This window comes from Pinus tabuliformis, chromosome 6 (assembly GCF_031772625.1).
Source record: "Pinus tabuliformis cultivar Carrire ecotype Pingquan chromosome 6, CPIR1, whole genome shotgun sequence".
Classification (NCBI taxonomy): domain Eukaryota; kingdom Viridiplantae; phylum Streptophyta; class Pinopsida; order Pinales; family Pinaceae; genus Pinus; species Pinus tabuliformis.
In genome coordinates, this window is record NC_142292.1 from 204,658,060 (window position 1) to 204,678,494 (window position 20,435).

Sequence of the window (20,435 nt, forward strand, 5' to 3'; positions counted from 1 at the left end):
GAATCATGGATTCAACACCTACAAGAATGTTTCACCAAACATCCCTTAGCTCACTATTTGAGGTATGCTCCTCTACTGCAATCTCAACTTGGTTAGGGAAAAACCACAGTTCCTTGACAACCCTCAAGTTTTGCCCAAAATTGCTCCTTTTGAGTGCGACTATCCTTCTTTGAGGGGCCAAGGAGGTTTGCTGCAAGTTTGGGTTGTTCCAACCTTCAAACAACCCTCGGCTCTCCTTCAAATCTCTGTGGCTGCTTCAGATTTACCCTCACAAGCCTGCGACAACCTAATTTAGGAATTGTCCACCCTTAAATGAACCCTCAAACAATCCAGACTTCGACCCTCTCTCCCTGCAATTTAGTCACCAATAGAGGCTTAGAACAACCTTCCCTTCAATGTTGGTCACCCTCCTTTGCTGCGGTGTAGACAAAGGTATCTTTTTCCTTCAACGGGTTGCTTTTTTGTGATGTCTTTCTCACTTGGCTGTGTTGAAATGATCCTCACACACCTCATATTTATACACAAACATGAGGGATACATGTGGGGTCAACAAGTCTAATTTGGACACAAGTAGACCTACTCTTTTCTCCCAAATTAATCCTCAACCACATATATTAATTTCGAAAATTCATAACTCCATTTCTATAACTCAGAATTGGGTGATCTTCGTTGCGTCAAATTCATCTCGACGAGAGTTATCATCCTCATCCATCATATGTCAAAATATGCCCATGGTTTTATCCCAAATCACGATGGGTTCAAAATCCCAAGCTTGGGTTCCAAGCCCACAAGTGACCATTGTGGTGCTCCACCCTCCAAATCCGAAGCCCTAGGGCTGTTGATTTGGGGTAGCATCAGATGTGCTCTAGCCATGAAAATTGGTGGAGAGGCTAAAGCACATGAGATCTCTAAGACCCAGAAATGGTTTTGGGAAATTCCACCCGATTAGAGAGATATTAAAATAATTAATATTTTTAATGGAGTTCCTAAGTCTAAACATAGGAAAATAAAAATATTAATGGGTATTAATATAAAACTGGGTGAGAAGGTTCTAAATGACATGGATTAAGCCAAATATAATCTTAGCCGTTGATTAGAGATTTAATCTCGGCCATTAAAACTCAACAAAAAAATGATAAGAGGAGGCTTGAGGGTCAGTTGGAGATACACTAAGTTGATCAGTTAGTTCGATTTTCTGGAGCGGGGTTTGCTGAGAGAAATCGAACCAGTGATTAGAGTTACAACGAGGGGTTGTGAGTGCATAGTAGAGAGGCAGAGATAGTTCCAGAAGACCAGCGCAGAGGCAGAGAAGGCTATGTAGAGCTAGCAAGAGATGCGCAGAGGGCCAGAGGGCCTGCATGGGTGACGCAGAGGGCTAGAGGGCCTGTGCAAAGCATCAGTAGGCTGGCGCAGAGGCCAGGAGGGATGATGCAGAGGCTAGGAAGGCTGACGCAGAGCCTCAAAGAGGCATTGGAGAGAATTTCGTGGAGCAAACTTGCTGAATATTTGCTTCCGAAGAGAGGTATCACTGCTAGATTGATTTCTCTGTCGAGTGACCCAGTTTGGCACCCAGTTGTACTCAAGAAAGCTTCTTAATAATAAAACCCTCAGAACTGATGCACTGGTTTTCCCAAGTTGGGTTTTTCTGTGGACGATTGTCCAAAAATAACAGTGTCCCTTGTGTGTTTGTCTATTTCTTTCAGCTGATGATCTGTAGATGGTTGAGACTGCATTTGTGTTTATTTTCAGTAAATAACTTTTTAAAGAATAAAACAAGTAGTTGAAATAAACCAGATAGTGCAGGAAAATTTCTAACGGGTTAGACTTAGAAATTTCAACATGGTATCAGAGGATTGCAGATCACAAGAGAGTTGAAGGCACCAGCTAAACCAAAAGATTTGCAGTAGAAACAACTGTCCTGAGAGACAAAAGTTGTTCCTAAGAAGAAAGCAACAGAGAAGGAGTGACGCAGAGGGCCTGCGTCATCATTTCGAGCCAGAGAGAGGGCCAATGCAGAGGCAGAGGAAGGCAAAAGAGGCTCTCAAGGAGCCACATCATCTTGCTCAGCCAGGTAGGAGTGATGCAGTTGGCCAAAGGAGCGATTCAGTCTTGCCAGGATTGCACAGAGCTAAGTGGCTCAGTTTCTTCAACTGCTAGGGCCTAGGAGCTGTGGGCATATTGTGGATTGTGAAGCTGGTGGGGTGTTGTTGCTGTCGAAGCAGAACAATACCTAACAGGACAGAACCAAGGTAGAGGGAGTCGCTACTTAGGCGAATTTCTAGCCAAGAAATCCAGATCAGTGTTGCGGGAGCAACAGGGATTGGAGAGGAGCGATTCAACAGTTGGCAGAAGGATTTCCAGGAGGGAAATCGAGACTCAGAGGCAGTCTAGGAGAGGATTTTCAGGAGGGAAATCAAGACTCAGAGGGAGTCTAGAAGAGAACTTCCAGGAGCGAAGTAGAGACTCAAAGAGAGTTGAAGAGAAGAGCGGAGATGGCAATGAATGGACTGAGGGATCAAGATAGGTTGGATGGAGCGTCCAACTTTGTCATTTGGAAGGCCAAAATCCTATCTATTCTGGATAAACATTGCATCAAGGCCTTCGCCTTGAGAACCGTGGCTATCCCAGTTGATAACGAAAGGTATGAGGATGCAATGGTCAAGGCAAAGTGCATAATCCTTTATGGGGTCAAGGATCATGTAGTTCAGCATATTGCCAATAAGAATACGACAAAGGAGATGTGGGATACCTTGATGACATTGTATCAAGGCACTTTCATGCAGAGGAAGATGCTACTGGAGAATCAACTGCGGTCGTATCAGATGCGGAAGGGGGAGCAAATAGATCTATTCCTCAATAGGTTGCAAGAGATTCAGGACCAACTTACTTCCATAGGGGCCAAGTTGAATCAGGGGTTAATGGTGAGGACCGCCCTAAACGCAGTCTCTGAAGAGTGGGAGACATTCGTCCAAAGCATTTTGGGCAGAGCGAATCTTTCAGGATGGGAAGATTTATGGGAACCTCTTTTGCCAAGAAGAGATTAGACGGTTGACTGAGACTGGAAGTAGCAGCAAAGGAGGTCGAATCAAGGAAGAGGAGGAAGAGGATGCGGCTCTGGCATCTGCGAGACAACAAGGGAAGAGGAAGAAGAAGGACATCTCCAAGATAAAGTGCTTCCGTTGTGGGGAGCTGAGCCATTACGCAACCCAGTGTCCCAGGAAGAAGAATAAGGGAGAGGCTTCTGACTCCAAGGCAGCGTCGACTAAGGCGGAGAAGGAAGTGGAGATTGATGACGACTGTGCCATGAGTGCTCATGTACCTCTAGAGAAGAGGTGAGGTGACATCGAGCTATAGTCAGGAGGACTACAAGAGATGTGGGGTAAGATCTTTGAGGTACCCAAACTCTTGGGTCATATTCGGCTACGGGAGCCCTAAGAGACAGTAGCAGGATGACGAATGTCGGTAGAAGCAAGACGCGGATGGAGCAGAAGAACAGTGCTAGAGGGCAGTAGTCCCTCGCAGCGCAGTGAGAGTTGCAGCAGTGTGAGAGTCGTAAAGGAGTTTGCAGCAGTGCAGGAAGGCACAAAGGTGTTTGCAGTAGTGCGAGAGGCACAAAGATTGTTGCAGTAGTGTAGAGGCAACAGAGGGAGCACAGGATAGTAGCAGAGAGAGCTTCAACATTAGGAGGGCTTATAGCCTGACAAGGATGTCAGTGGTTGGGTAGATCAGTTACCAACGTCTCAGTAACTGAGTTGCAGTGCAGTAGTAGCAGTGGTAGTGCTATGGGCAACACAATGCAACATGATGAGAGAGGGTTGCAGTGCAGATGCAGTGTTGGGAGAAAGGACCAACAGCAGCACAGATGCAGAGGGAGCTGCAGTATAGATGTAGCAGTGGCAGTGGTAGAGCCATGGGTAGCAGTACAAGAGGCAGCAGTGCAGAGGATGTTGGGCAACAGGCCAAGCATCATCACAAGTACCGGTACCAGATGATTAGAGTGATGTTCAGTGGTGGAGCATTACTAGAGCACATTCCTTGCTAAGAGGGAGTGTTGATTTGGGATAGCATCAGATGTGCTCTAACCATGAAAATTGGTGGAGAGGCTAAAGCACATGAGATCTCCAAGACCCAAAAATGGTTTGGGGAAATTCCACCCAGTTAAAAATATATTAAAATAATTAATATTTTTAATGGATTCTAAGTCTAAACTTAGGAAAATAAAAATATTAATGGATATTAATATAAAATTGGTGAGAGGGTTCTAAATGACTTGGATCAAGCCAAATATAATCTTATCCGTTAATTAGAGATTTAATCTCGGCCGTTGAAGACTCAACATGAAAAGTATAAGAGAAGGCTTGAGGGTCAGTTGGAGATACACCAAGTTGATTAGTCAGTTCGATTTTCTGGAGCGGGGTTTGCTGAGAGAAATCGAGCCAGTGATTAGAGTTGCAGCGAGGGGCTGTGAGTGCATAGTAGAGAGGAAGAGATAGTTCCGGAAGATCAGCGCAAAGGCAGAGAAGGCTATGCAGAGCCAACAAGAGACACAAAGAGGGCCAGAGAGCTAGTGCAGAGCATTAGTAGGTTGACACAGAGCGTTCTAGGCTGACGCAGAGCCTCACAGAGGCGTTGGAGAGAATTTCGTGGAGCAAACTTGTCGAATATCTACTTCCGAAGAGAGGTATTACTTCTAGATTGATTTCTCTATCGAGTGAGCCAGTTTTGCACCTAGTTGTACTCAAGAAAGCTGCTTAATAATAAAACCCTCAGAACTGCTACAACGATTCTCCCAAGTTGGGTTTTTCCGGGGACGATTGTCCAAAAATAACAGTGTCCATTGCGTGTTTGTCTATTTCTTTCAACTGATGATTTGTAGATGGTTGAGACTGCATTTGTGTTTATTTTCAGTGAATAACTTGTTAAAGAATAAAACAAGTAGGTGAAATAAACCAGATAGTGTAGGAAAATTTCTAACGGGTTAGACTTGGAAATTTCAACAAGGGCTTGGAGTCCTCCCAAGCTACTAAAAAATCAACACATTATTGTCATTAAACCAACACACTGAAGACCAAAAAAGGATTAAAGGTAGGGAAAAATTTAAGGATACAAATTTATCTTAAAGAGTCAAAACCTTATTAGTCCATACCATGCAAACTATTAGATGTTTGACGATATTTTTGCAAAGTTATTCGAGTTTCTAGTGATTATATAGCCTCTATAATTTTTTGGTGATTTTTGAAGTAAAATCATTTTATTCTATAAAATTTGGGCAAACTAGCTTTGTAAAAAATGGAAATTAGCAAATCTTCTTTTGGGAAAAAGCATTGAATATTGACCCATTTGCAAAAGTTAACTCCTAGAATTGTCCTTAATTAAAACTACCCTATCATGAAGAATAAGTTTTATTTGCAACAAATTTATAACATCACAACAATTAATAAAAATAATAGACCATATATAAAATAACATAAATATACCATATAATAGAAAATAATTTATAACTTAAAAAACAATATAATATTATGTAATATTAGAAAGGATAAATATCATTCAATGCACTTCCATGTTGGACAAAGTTACACACAAAGTGGTGGCAAGGACATTCCATGGCTTGCATGGTTGATGCACAATAAAAGCAATGGCATGCGTGTGTATGGATAGCTTTAGCATTGGGTACCATGTTTCCCTCCGCCCGACGTACTTGAAGGTTCACCATGTTTACATATACATCATATGGTTGTAGTTTAGCATTTGCATCATTACCTTTCCATATGTATTATATATATATTTTTAAAAATATCACAAGGTCTAAATCAAATAAACTAAGAAAAAGAAAATATCATAAGTTTTAATTCAAAGAAACTAAGAACAAGAAGTTACTCGAAGAATTAAAAAACATATTTGGTGTAACTTGGAATGAAGTTTTTTAAAAAATTTCATTTTTCATGAAATTTGTGATTTATAGGTTGAAAATAGGTGCTTTGATGAAGATGGTCGTGTGAAAGTAGTAAAACATCAACAAAATAATCAATGAAAAAGCAGGATCTGAAATTTTTTTTGACAGAACTTTGTTAAACATATAAGAAATTGTTTGCCTAAAAATTTAAATTCAATTTTTCACTTGCTAAAAGTTAAATGTTAAGTGTAAGGAAATATCAATTCCAGATATAGACAAAGACCTTTCATGACCCAAATGAATCAATAATGTTTTTAGTAGAGTGTAAACTAAGCATAAACCAACCATTATAAAATTATTCAAAATTAAAAATCAAATTATTGCCATTAACAAAATAAGATCAATTGATAAAATGACACAAATATGTGATGAAGATTTGAATGCATAAACTAAAATGAATAGAAAAAGTGAATTATAAAGATTCTTCATCAATCATCTTAATTATAAAATTTATCACTTTGAATATTGTAATTGCTAATATTAATCTTTAAACAAAAATGACAATCTTTGTATTCTAAAGTATCCTAGTTTTTTCTCTGAAAAAGTATCCTAGTTTCAATACAATTTAGAATATTCTTGAAGTTATAATTAAAAAAAGTTCAAAACACACAATCATGGAGAAAGTCAACCAAAGGATGGATGGATGAACAATTATAAGAAATATTTATTTATAAATAAAAGAAATATTTATTTATAAATAAAATATATATATATATATATATATATATTTTTTTTTTTTACAATAATAATAATATAATCTAAAATTACATAACAATTTTAAATGATTATATAAATTTTTTATTTATAAATTAGGAAATTTTTTAACATAAATTTTTTATTGGTTTTATTATTAAAATTTATAAAAATATATATACTTTATTTATATAAATAAAATTCTCTAATATCTATATCTATATAAAAGCTGTGATAATTTTATCTATATCTATATACATATAAAAGCTGTGATAATTTTCTCGTTTCCTCAACCTAGGGAACATCAGAAATATCATCTGGTCTTTTCATACAGACTCTGGAGGTCTAACATAATTATCAAGAAGTAAAAGACTTGCAAGCTAGAACATATAACAACTCGCTAACCATGCTTTGAAAGAAAAAACATCTTTTAACAAGAAAGCATGTTATATAATACAACCTCATTATTATCAACTAAACCCTCGAGAGTCAAGACCATAATTTGTAATCTCTTCAGCACTAATAAAAAGTTCACATTATTCAATTATCAGCACATTTATATCAATCGTTTTTTTGGTTCAGAACACCAGCATACTAACTAAATAAACATCACATATTTCTGGCCAAAGGAGGCCAAACAAGAGAAACAAAGTAGGTTTTATCTCCCAAGCTGCTCATTCCGAGGAACAGTTAAAAGGACGAGGGTCTCTCTTTGATTTGGATAATGTGACTTTCTGAGTATTCTTTACTGAAAGCACGTGGGGAATTTCACTATCAACATTTAAGATGCCTGTGTGTAGCAACATACATCCAATATAGCTTGAAACCTTTCATTGTTCTGTGGTACATCAAAAATGATGTTTTGAGCTGTAAACGTATATTTAGCACGACTCAGTCCAAGATTTTTGTTCTAAAATGTGACACACTGTTTATTGGAACTTGGAACCTTACCCCTGATTTTTCCAACTAAATGATCACTATTCTGTAATGGATTACTATTATCATCATCATTCTTATTAGTTATTTTAAGCACATAAATGTTTCCTATTGCCCAACAGTATTTACGTTATAAAATCATATATGAAAAGACTCCAATATGCAGCAATTCCTGTAAGATTAGATCTTCTCAGCCTAAGTTTCTTTTGTACAAAATAAGAAATTATTGTTTTATTTCTCATCATAAGCCCCACAGTTTATTGACTTTCAAAAACGAAATACATAGGAGGAGGCGCACAATTAAGTTCCTAACCCTTGATTGATATTAGTTACAACTTTTATTCTACTTTAGCTTTTGTGCACAATTAAGTGCCTAACCTTTGATTGATATTAGTTACAACTTTTATTCTACTTTAGCTTTTGTACAGATTTGACTTGCACTTGCTAATAACCATATAACATGGCAAAATAATGGCAATTGCAATATAATCCAGTAAGGGATGACACATAGAAGCTCATAACAAAAGAAAATTTGGCGAATTATAGCTGCCAACTAGTCTTCTGTTACCTTATTTTTGACTAAGAAAAAGGTGAGTAATCACAGTTGCCCTCTAATTTCCCATGTTTATTCAATCTATATCCACTGGCTACTAGGTAGAGTATTTAAGACTGAAACAAACTTCTGGTCAGGATCTCCAATCTGTCATATAATTGCTTGAATATGGAGGGAACTCTCAAGCATCAACAATAAACATCTGCTTCCTTAAGGAGACTATGGTAAAGTCTGCACATTTTGTTGGTTTTTGGAATTAAGTTGATCTAGTTCCTGCAGATGCATCTTCAGCAACGTGAAATCACGGTGTATGCTATTCAGTCGAGCTTCAATCACTGACATTTCTTCCTTAAGAAAGTAAATACGCTGTTCTAATCGAGCTGACATTTCTATGACATTAGAATCTCGTAGATTTTGCCTTCTGTCTTCACTATCTGTATAGCCCCCTTGAGGAATATATTGAACCGTAGGATATTTAGCCAGCATTCTTATGATTGTCATCTGTAATACAACAAAAACTATTAATAAGAGCTGAAGATGGACCAAAAGCAAATTCCACTCCCTGGTTTTTCACTATTGCCTAGAAAGCATTTGGTTATTTATCTTCTACCCAATCTATTCCCTATATACAAGCTCAAGTTCTATTGCTGCTGCAATTTAAATACATAATGTATTTTCAAACTACAAAATATTTAAACTTTGGAAACAAAGTACTAACAATAAGGTAGTCTAACAAAGAAAGCCAAACCTAAAAAGATTTCATACAATTTCCTCGAGGATAACAGCAAAATCAGGTGTTGTTAAACTGCTGGGTGATAAGAAGAATGTTACAGAATTGATGGAAATAAAGATTCTAAATGGAAAGCAGGCATTAAACAAGGACTACTTCCCAACACGGTAGGCTTCAAAATCTTGGCAGTAATCTTACGGAGAGGAAAAAGGGAGCAAGGTTGGTTGATGGAAACAGACTTCAACAGAACTTTGGGTCCTGAATTAAAGCATGTGAAGGGTGGCTACAGCTGCAAAAATTGAAACATTACATGTTCTACAGAAAAAGCCCATGAAGAATTTGTGTTTTCATTTGACAATGTACAAGCTATCTGAAATATTTTCAACATATTTATTTTCACTTGAAATAAACTTTACATGCATAACTTTTGCGTAAAGAACAGTCCAGCTCCACAGCTAAAAAATGGCAGGATGTTGCATGAAAAAGTATTCCAGAAATTCATTCAATATATCATTTATTTTCCATACCATGAGCCTACATAAAAATAAATTTTAATAGATTTTTTTCCTCTTGAATGAAGGTTCTAACCAATAAGCTCAGTGCAATCTGCACCCTTAAAATATTATTAAGTATGATGGGGATCGAATTTGCCCAATGAAAAAAAACTATACCTTTTTGTGGTATGTAGACATTGAAAAGGAAATCATTGTAATTGAATTTTAGATTCCACACTTGGACATGATTGCCTTTGCTCCTTCCGATAGGCACAGACAGAAGAGCAGTTGACTTTTAGGTGCTCTGTCTTCTACCAGATCTGGGAGAGATTTCACTGCTTATACACAGACCTTGGTAAGTCCCTTTTTACATCCTTCCAGTAACCAAGCCAGAGATGCCCAGCCTTATACATTTGGGAGGCAGTTATTTTTAGACAGTGTGCCCTACTCATGGACCTTCAAAGACCGCTCAGTTGATTACCTCTTCCTTTCATCTCCTCTGGGCCATTGGAGGCATTAAGCGCCTAGCTGATGGTGGTGTCACTGGCATGGACAATCATAGACCAGTGAATTGACACCCCCATGGACAAAAGACCATGAGTCCACCTCTTCCCACTGTCTCCACACTCGGTGTAGAGGGACTGCCACCCTTTTCTTGTTCTCAACATAGAGCTCGAGGACAGATATCTATCACTGGGTTTCTTCCATCTTGGAGGGGTTCGTTGGCCTCAAAATTGGATTTTAGGTGGGGTACAACATCGGGTTCCCAACTTTTGCATTCAAAGATAGCGCAACCAGGTCTTCCCAGGCCTGATCACTCTCTGGAGGACATTTTCAGGTTCAGCCTTGGCACATTTGTGGTGGTGGAAGATGATGGCTCCTTTTCTGATTCAAGTGCTAGCCACGATGTTGTTCTCCCTCAGCCTCCATACTACACAGTCTTGGCTGCTTTCTAGAGGACCCGTCATGGTGCATCATTGTCACTGGCAAACTTTCTTCTCCTAGAGCACAATCTATTTCACTTTCTAGGGTTACACTTTTGAAGTTCTCTCCCTTGTCTCTTTTACTATTTGGTCTTTCTTTCTTCCTTTCCTTAACCATAATTTTTAGTATTGTTTAGGAGATGATTTGGTCGCTTCTTATTGCAGTTTCCAAATGATGTTCTTCCTAGTTCTTGTTACCCACCCGAGTGGGTAATCCCTAGGAGAAATTTTTTCTCATATTTTTATCAGCTTGCTAGCCAACAGCCCCATGATGATTTATAGATAGCTAGCCTCAAAGGCCCTCCATTCATACTCTGGTTAGCGCTTTATGACATCTAGCTTACTCATTAGATGAAGGTGGGTCATCTATTGTGAGGTACATTTACCATTTTTGTAATGAAGTGCTTTTATTTAATGTTTAAGGGAATTTTAGTATGGATGACAGGTTGAATTGAATGATAGAATGGTTGCACTCTTGTTCCCATTCTTCACCTTGGTGGTTATCCCCTGCCCCTAGTCTAGTGTGAACTTCCATAAGGCCTTTCTTTTCATGATCTAGGAGGGGCACAAATAGGAGCCATTGACTGATGTTGTGTGTCCACGGTAACCCATACCTAACACTTTCCATCTCTTCCCTTATTTAATGTTTAAGGGCATTTTAGTATGGATGACAGGTTGAATTGAATGATAGAACGCTTTTAGTTGTTGGAATTTCTAAGTTTAATCCGTTAGAAATTCTTCCTATACTATCTGATTTATTTCTTCCTAATTGTTCAATTACTTAACAGGTTATTTACCATGTAAATACTGAAAATAAACACAAGTACAATATCAACATCTACAAATCATCAACTGAAAGTAAACAAACATACAAGTGACACCGTTATTTTTGAACCAATGTCCCTGGAAAAACCCAATGCGGGAAAACCGTTGAGCTATTCAGAGGGTTTTATCATTATGCAGTTTTCAGAATACAACTAGGGTGCTAGAAATGGCTCACCCAATAGAGAATGCCCTTGGTAGTAGTACCTCTCACTCAGAGATAGATATTCCGCTGATAAATCATCGGATGAATGATCCCACAGCAACAATTGCAGCTTCTGCTGCTTTGCGTCACTCTGATAGGGACTGTGTCACCCTATCCAACTCACCAGCTCCCAGTGTGTCCCACGAAATCCTCCCAGCGCTGCCTCTAGGCCCTGCGTCAGCTTCTGGAGCCTCTGCGTCAACCCCTGGAGCCTCTGCATCTCACAGCTGGTCTCTTTGGCTCTACGTAGCTTCTAGCTGCCTCTGCGTCAACCTCATTGGGATCTGCACTGCCTCTCTGCTATGTATTCACTGCCACTCCGCTGCAACTCAGATCACTTACTCGATTTCCTCAGCAAACCCTTCCTCAGAAAATCGAATTCTTGATCTCTCTTGGTGTGTTCTACAACTGACCCTCAAGCTTCCTCTTATACTTTTCTCATTGGTCCATCAACGACCGAGATTAAATCTCTAATCAACGGCTAAGATTAGATTTGGCTTGATCCATGACTTTTGGACCCTTCTAACCTAGTTTTATATTAATACCCATTAATATTTTATTTTTCCTAAGTTTAGACTTAGGAACTCCATTAAAAATATTAATTATTTTAATATCTCCCAAACTGGTTAGAATCTGCCCAAACCATTTCTGGGTCTTGGAGATCTCATGTGCTTTAGTCTCTCCACCAATTTTCATGGCTAGAGCACATCCGATGCTACCCCAAATCAACACTCCCTCTTAGCGAGGACTGTGCTCTAGTAATACTCCACACTGAGTATCACCTTGATCATCCAACATCGGTCTCTGTGTTGATGCTAGGCCTCCCTGCCCAACATCCTCTGCACTGCTGCCCATGGCCCTGCCACTGCCACTGCTGCATCTGTACGGCAACTCCCTCTGCATCTGTGCTGCTGTTGGTCCATATACCCAGCATTGCATCTACACTGCATCCCCTTCTCCTCACGCTGCATCGTGCTTCCCATAGCACTGCCACTGCTAACTGCTGCACTGCAACTCAGTTATCGAGAAGTAAGTAACTAATCCACCCAACTCTGACATCCCTGTCAGGCTAGAGACACTCCCGATGCTGAAGCTCCCTCTGCCGCTAACAAGTGCTCCCTCTACTGACCTCTACGCTGTTGCAACAACTCCATGCATCTCACACCGTTGCACACTTCTCTGTGCCATCCTGTACTGGTGCAACACTCCTGTGCTTCTCGCACTGTTGCAGCCTGCTGTCCTGGGACTCCTGCACTGTAGCACTCTCTGTCGCTCCATCCTCATTTGTCTCTACCAACATTTGTTAGTCCTGCTACTCCTCTTTAGGGCTCCCGTAGCAAGGTATAATCCAAAAGGTTGGGTACCTCAAGGATCCTACCCCTCATTGCCTATAGTCCGTCTAACTATAGCTCGATGTCACCCCACTTCCTCTCAAGTGGCGCATGAGCACTCATGGCATAGTCGTCATCCTCCTCGACTTCTTTCTCCGCCTTTGCAAGCCCTGCCTTCGAGTCCGAAGCCTCTCCCTTGCTCTTCTTCCTAGGACACTGGTTCGCAAAATGACCCAGTTCCCCACAATGGAAGCACTTGACCTTGGAGAGGTCCTTCTTTCTCTTCTCCTGCTTTCCCGTAGATGTGAGAGCCACATCTTCTTCTTCCTCCTTTGATCTAGGTGGATATTGGTGGCCACCCACCAATTCCACTTGGACCCCCACCATTGCTTCTTTTAGTTTTTTAGTTTTCTTAATTGTAGCATAGTTTACTATTTTTAGCAGTTTTTCGGGTCCTAAACTTCCGGAGCCATTTTGAGGCCCTAAACTATGGTTTTTTGGAAATCTATCGGCCAACGATTTTTTGTTTAAAATCGTCTTTTCTGTCGTAGTCCTCGGAGAGATCTTTCCAACGGGTTATCATGCGCGTCAAATGGAGATAATATGACCAAGTCATGACCCCGGGAAGTTGGCTGTCCAACTCACCCCAACGGGGCCCATAAACTCTTGGTGTTACATCTCCTCGGGTTAGGGTTTTGGTTGTTTAGGGTTTGCTCTTATTGTTCAATAATAAAAAGGCCCTTGAGCCTCATTGTAAGGCAGTTCAGAGACATGTAGCTGCCACATCTCTTCTCAGAGATAAGCTACCATCGCCCTAGCTAGTTTATTTCCATTTCTGTTTGTAAGCATATTTCAGTATTTTACTTTAATGAAGTGAAGCATTATTTCCGCTGCATCTCTGTGTTTATGGTTATCTTTGTAATTTGTTGAGTTCCTGTTTAAATCCGGATCATCCTTGATTCTGACCCCTTTTCTGCTACTCCCAACCTTAGAGCGGTCTGCTTTTTTTTTCTCTGTTTTTCTTTGCATGTCCTCAAGGAGGTCGGGATATAAGGAGTTAGGGCTTGAACTGGTCGAACCTTTGCAAGACCAGCTTCGCAAATCTTGACGGCCTCCCATGGCAGATGAAAAGAAAGACGAGGGGGTAGGAGATCCTATCAAAATCTTGCTCGAGGAAGCCCTCGAGTGACAAAGGAACGCGATGATGGACAACTTTGCTCAGATCCTTCAGCGGCTACCTAGGGGCGACGCATTGGCTTCCAACAACTACTCTGGAAACGCCACACCGTTTAAGGTACAAGTTAATTTTGAAATCCCCATATTCGAGGGTTAGATAGAAACAGATGCCGTTGATAAATGGTTAAATCTGCTAGAGGGTTATTTTTCTGTTCATGATTTTTCTAGTCGGGAAAATATTATTTTCGCTCTTCTCAAAGCAACCCCCCACGTCAAGGACTGGTGGGAAACCTACTGCAAGCAGAAGGATGAAAGTACAGGCTCACTATTTTCAGCCGTACCCACTTGGAATTCATTTCGGGATGCCATCAAGGAGCAGTACTACCTTGTCGGAAGCTATGAGGATCAATACATAAAGTGGACCACGCTGCGGCAGGGAAGGGACCAAGACGTGCTGGAGTTTACCAATATTTTCCATACCTTTCGCACAAAGTTGGGTATTAAGGATTCAGAGCAGCATTTGATACTCAAATACCGTGGCTGCCTGCACAAGTACATCCAGGAAGAAATAGAATTCCTGAACATCTCCTCGCTCGACACGGCATACCAATATGCCGTCAAGGTCGAGCAAAAGTTTAAACAAAAGAAGCGAGACTTTGGATCTGCGAATCCGAAGCAAGGGAAAGGTGCCCCCAAACCACAGAACAAAGGACAGAACCAATGCGGGGCGGCTCAAGACAACCCACCAAAGCTGCAAGCAAAGAACAATGCCGCAAAGCCGAAAAAGGACACGGGAAAGTGGTGTGAGTTCCATAAGAGCTCCACTCACAACACAAGTGAGTGTCGGGCCAAGCAGTCACTGGTGGTCGAGCTAAAGGTTTCAGAATCAAATGCATGTTCTGACTCTGAGTCAGAACCGACAAGGGGAATGACAAAGGGAAGCAGATTATTGATGCGAAGCCCAACGCCACCGTTGCCACCACGAAGATCTAGAAGGAGGAACCCGAAGATCCAGAGGAGGAGGAGCATCTCTTCCACTCCTAGATGTGGGTAAAGGGCTCCCCGTTACAGTTCATTATCGACAGCGAGAGCCAAAAGAACCTCATTTCGGCAGAGGTCGTGAAGTGGTTGGGCTTACCAACCACAACACATCCACAACCGTACACCATCGGGTGGCTTCACCAAGGACGGGATATTCGCGTGAGCCAGCAGTGTCGCCTTCCATACAACATCAAGCCCTTCACGGATGAGGTATTGTGTGACATTGCTCCCCTTGAAGTTTGTGATGTATTATTAGGACAACCATACTTGTGGAAGCGACATGCTGTGTATGAATCAAGGCCCCGTGCTGTTATTGTTACTTTGGGACATAAGTTGTACAGGATACTGGAGGTAGCACCGCCTATCGCCATCTCTTTGGTTACTGCGAAACAATGCAGTAAGCTCATTTCCAAAACTGGGAAATTTGTTTTCCTGATGATACGCCCTCAAGGAAAGAAGAAGACAGTGGCCACGACCTCTAGACAGGGACCCTCCGCACGACAACTACAGATGGACAAGGTCATGGAGGAGTATGAGGACATCTTCACCTCCCTTGCAAGGGTTCCTCTGCACTGTCAGGTCAAGCACTCCATCGATTTGACCCCAGGTGCGCTGCTGCCCAATGGACCAATCTATCGGCGCTTCGCTCTGGAGAATGATGAAATCAAGAGGCAGATTCAGGAGCTACTGCAGAAAGGTCACATCCGTCCGAGTTCATCGCCCTGTGGGAGCCCGATCGTTTTGGTATAGAAGAAGGATGGGACTTGGAGACTCTGTATTGACTATCGGGCGCTGAACAAGATCACTGTCCGTAATAGGTACCCAATCCCACGCTGCTTGCCGGTTTACCGCTTGCCCCCATGAGTAGTATAAAAGGATCGCTACAGCTCGATTATACGCCCCGCTGGAAGGGGGCAAAGTATTTTAGCAAGATCAATTTGTAGTTAGGATATCACCAAGTACCAATCGAACCCTCCGATGTGTGGAAGACTGCCTTCAAAGCCAAGGAGGGCTTTTTCGAATGGTTGGTTATGCCTTTCGGATTGACGAATGCTCCTGCAACCTTCATGAGGCTAATGGATGACATCTTGCGTCCATTCACCAACTCATTTGTAGTGGTATACTTGGATGACATCCTGATCTTCAGCCAGAGTTGGGAAGAGCACCTCCACCACATTCGACAAGTTCTCCAAACACTGCGACAACACAAGTTATGTGCCAATTTGGAGAAATGCACTTTTGGCATGACCCAGGTTCAATATCTGGGATACATTATTGATGAATGGTGGTGCATGTGGATCCAACCAAGATCCAAGTCATTCGGGATTGGCCATTTCCAACCACTCTGACAGAGCTCTGCAACTTTCTAGGTCTTGCCAACTTCTACCGTAGGTTCGTGTTGGGATTTTCTCATATCACTTGGCCCTTGAGTCAAGTCACCAAGGGAGGAGCAAAAGCAAAATTCTTTTGGTCTGAATCTCAACAGAAGGCATTCACAGAGTTGAAAGATCACCTCTGCTTGGCACCAGTGCTCGCATTACCAGACTTGCAACAACCATTTGAGGTCGAGACAGATGCCTCTGACTATGCTATTGGCGCAATCCTTACTCAACATGGGCATCCAGTGGCATATCACGGTGAGACACTTTCAGACACTGTCCAGAAGTATCCCACTTATGAAAAAGAGATGTATTCCATTGTGCAGGCCTGCTGATAATGGAAGCATTACATTTTGGGGAAGGAAACGGTCATCCACACAGACCACCGACCCTTGCAGTTCATACAGACCTAAGGGAAATTGCAGAATGATCGCCATCAGAAGTGGTCCACATACCTACAACAGTTCCATTTGAATATCAAGTATAAGAAGGGCAACACCAATAATGTTGCAGATTGCCTTAGTCGACCACCGATCATGGCGTTAACCACCGTGCTCAACTCTTGTGGGCACGAGACTTTTGATTGGCCACTTCTCTACAAAAGCGACCCAGAATTCGGCCACACATACCAGACACTCTTAGAGGGTCATCATGTTCCAGATTTTCACCTCCAGGATGCCCTGTTATGCCACCTGGGTTACCTTTGTGTTCCTTCAAGCGAGCGTGCCAAGATGATTTTGGAAGCACACTACAGTCGGGCTGCTGTGCATTTCGGGGTCAAGAAAACGGTGGCAGTACTTCAAAAGTATTTCTATTGGCCGAATCTTCCACAGGATGTCGGGAAGTACATCAGATCATGCACTGCCTACGCCATTGCCAAACCGACCATCAAGAAGCAAGGCCTCTATACCTCGCTGCCTACCCCTAGTCGACCTTGGGAATCCATCTCCATGGATTACATGTTAGGCCTTCCTTCCACTAAGCATGGAAACGACTGTGTTTTTGTGGTCGTCGACAGGTTCTCGAAGAAGGCCATTGTGGTGGCCTGCAAGAAGAATATCACAGCAGAAGCCACTGCTAAACTCTTCTTTGAACGAGTGTGGGTACACTTTGGGATCCCACAGTCTATCATTTCAGATCGGGACAACATGTTCCTTAGTACATTTTGGTCTAGTCTCTGGTTGATGCTGGACATCAAACTCACTAAGTCCACAGCGTTCCATCCTCAAACTGATGGCCAGACAAAGGTTGTCAATAGGATGATCATACACATTCTGCGCATGTACAACTCAAAGCATCCACACACATGGGACGAGAGCCTCCCCTATGTTCAGCACAGCTACAACCGAGGTCTCCACAGCTTGACTGGCCACAACCCTTTTCAGGTGGGCTTGGGATTCCAACCACTATGTCCCATTGATGTGGCCATGCCATTTGCAGCTACTCACGCAGATTCGGCTCATGTCCAGTCTGAAACAGATAAGGCAAACAACTTCATTGAGCACATCCAACATATTCGTCTGCAGTTTCATGATATTTTGGAGAAATCAAATGCCAAGTACAAGCAGCGACATGATCAACATCAGGTGCCACAAAAATTTCAAGTGGGCGATAAAGTCTGGGTGCATTTGCAAAAGGAACGCCTTACCGGAGCCTATCGGAAACTCGGACCACTTCGATATGGTCCTTACACCATTACCAAGGCTGTGGGAGAGAATGCATTTGAGCTCAACATTCCCCCATTCCTTGGCCTACACCCAGTGTTCAATGTGGACCGCCTTCGGCCATACTTTCCACCATTACTAGACACATCCGACATTGCAGAATAACTCACACCCACATAGTTGAATCTAGATTGCATGGAACAAGCTGCAACTGATCGGATCATGGACACACAGATCAAGCACACTCGCCAACAGAATATCCAACTATATCGAGTTGTCAAAGCAGGCCAACTCCTTCACCAGGGCAAGTGGCTCACTAAGGACCAAGTTTAGCAGAAGTTTCCTCATCTCATGGAGGAACTCAACGCAATGGGGACCATTGCTTCCTAAGGGGGGAGGAATGATCCAGGTGGATATTGGTGGCCACCCGCCAATTCCACTTGGACCCCCACCATTGATTCTTTCAGTTTTTCATTTTTCTTAATTGTAGCACAATTTTAACAGTTTTTCGGGTCCTAAACTTCTGGAGCTGTTTTGAGGCCCTAAATGACGTTTTCTTGGAAATCTACCGCCAATGATTGTTTAAAATCATCTTTTCTGTCATAGTCCTCAGAGAGATCTTTTCAACGCATGTGTCAAACAGAGATAATATGACCAAGTCACGACCCCAGAAAATTGGCTGTCCAACTCACCCCAACGGGGCCCATAAACTCTTGGTGTTACATCTCCTCGGGTTAGGGTTTTGGTTGATTAGGGTTTTCTCTTATTGTTCAATAATAAAAAGGCCCTTGAGCCTCGTTGCAAGGCAGTTCAGAGGCATGTAGCTGCCACATCTCTTCTCAGAGATGAGCTACCATCGCCCTAGCTGGTTTATTTCCATTTATGTTTGTAAGCATATTTCAGTATTTTACATTAATGAAGTGAAGTATTATTTCCGCTGCATCTCTGTGTTTATGGTTATCTCTGAAATTTGTCGCGTTCCTATTTAAATCCGGATCATCCTTGATTCTGACCCCTTTTCTACTACTCCCCGCCTTAGCCATCCGTCTGATCTCTTCTTGACGAAGCGCTGCCCACAGTTCCTCCCAATCTGAAAGGCTCGACTTGCCCAGTATGCTCTGGACAAATACCTCCCAATCCTCTGAGACTGCATTCAATGCGGTCCTCACCATTAGTTCTTGATCCGGTGTGGCCCGTATGGAAGTTAGTTGGTCACGGATCTCCTTCAATCAACTAAGGAAGACATTTATCTGCTCTCCCTTCTGCGTCTGGTATGACCGCAGCTGATTTTCAAGTAACATCTTCCTCTGCACAGAAGTGCTGATACAATTTCTTCGGGGCATCCCACATCTTATTTTTCGTGTCCTTCTCAGCAATATGCGGCACCACATTGTCCTTGACCCCATCAAGGATGATGCAATTTGCCCTGGCCATTGCCTCCTCGCACTTCTCAATTTCAGCTGGGTCAATTGGGATCGCTATAGTTTTCAAGGCGAAGTACTTGATGCGATATCTGTCTAGAATGGACAAGATCCTGGCCTTCCAGACCATGAAGTTGGATGCTCCATCCAACTTATTCTGATCTCTTAGTCCATTCAAGACCATTATGCTGCTCTTCTTCCGACTCCTCCGAGTCTCTCTACTTCCCTCTTGGAAGTCCTCGGTTCGACTCCCTCCGAGTCTCGATTTCCCTTTTGGAAATCCCTCCTTGGTCTTGCCATGTTAGGTATTATTCTGACCACAGTACCCCACCAGCTTCGCTCCGCAAATTATTTGCATCCTCCTATACCTTGACAACTTGAAGAACTGAGCCTCTAGTCTTTGCGCAATTCCGACACCAACAAAATTTGCACCTCCTGACCACATCGTTGGTCCTTCCCGACTGAGAAAGATGACCGGGCACTGCGTAGGTTAGGTCTGCTCCTCTCTGCGTCTGCGTTGATCCTCCTCCTGGCTTGTACTGATGATGCATGCCCTCTGCATCATCCCTTCCTTGCTGCTTTCTGCTAGGAACAACTTCTGTCACTCGGGACAACTGTTTCCGCTGCTACTGCTCCGCTCGGCTGATGCCTTCAGTTATCCTGTGATCTGCAACCACGCTCTGATACCATGTTGGAATTTCTAAGTTTAACCCGTTAGAAATTCTTCCTGTACTATCTGATTTATTTCTTCCTACTTGTTCAATTACTTAACAAGTTATTTACCATGTAAATACTGAAAATAAACACAAGTTCAATATCAACATCTATAGATCATCAACTGAAAGTAAACAAACACACAAGTGACACCGTTATTTTTCGACCAATGTCCCCGGAAAAACCCAATGCAGGAAAACTGGTGCAACTATTCAGAGGGTTTTATATTATTACGCAGTTTTCAGAATACAACTAGGGTGCCAAAAATGGCTCACCCAACAGAGAATGCCCTCGGCAGTAGTACCTCTCACTCAGAGATAGATATTCCGGCTGATAA

The 20,435-nt window shown here is 42.1% G+C and overlaps 1 protein-coding gene across 2 annotated transcripts in view; it reads right to left on the bottom strand.

The window, feature by feature from the left end:
* Positions 1–8,041: 8,041 nt before the first annotated feature.
* VAD1 (GRAM domain family protein) overlaps positions 8,042–20,435 on the bottom strand; it is a 452,408-nt gene continuing 440,014 nt past the window's right edge. For both annotated transcript variants that reach the window (XM_089414877.1, XM_089414880.1), the window contains exon 18: positions 8,042–8,639. In XM_089414877.1, coding sequence (XP_089271003.1) covers positions 8,358–8,639 — 282 coding nt within the window. In that variant the 3' untranslated portion in view covers positions 8,042–8,357. The remainder of the gene's footprint in view (positions 8,640–20,435) is intronic.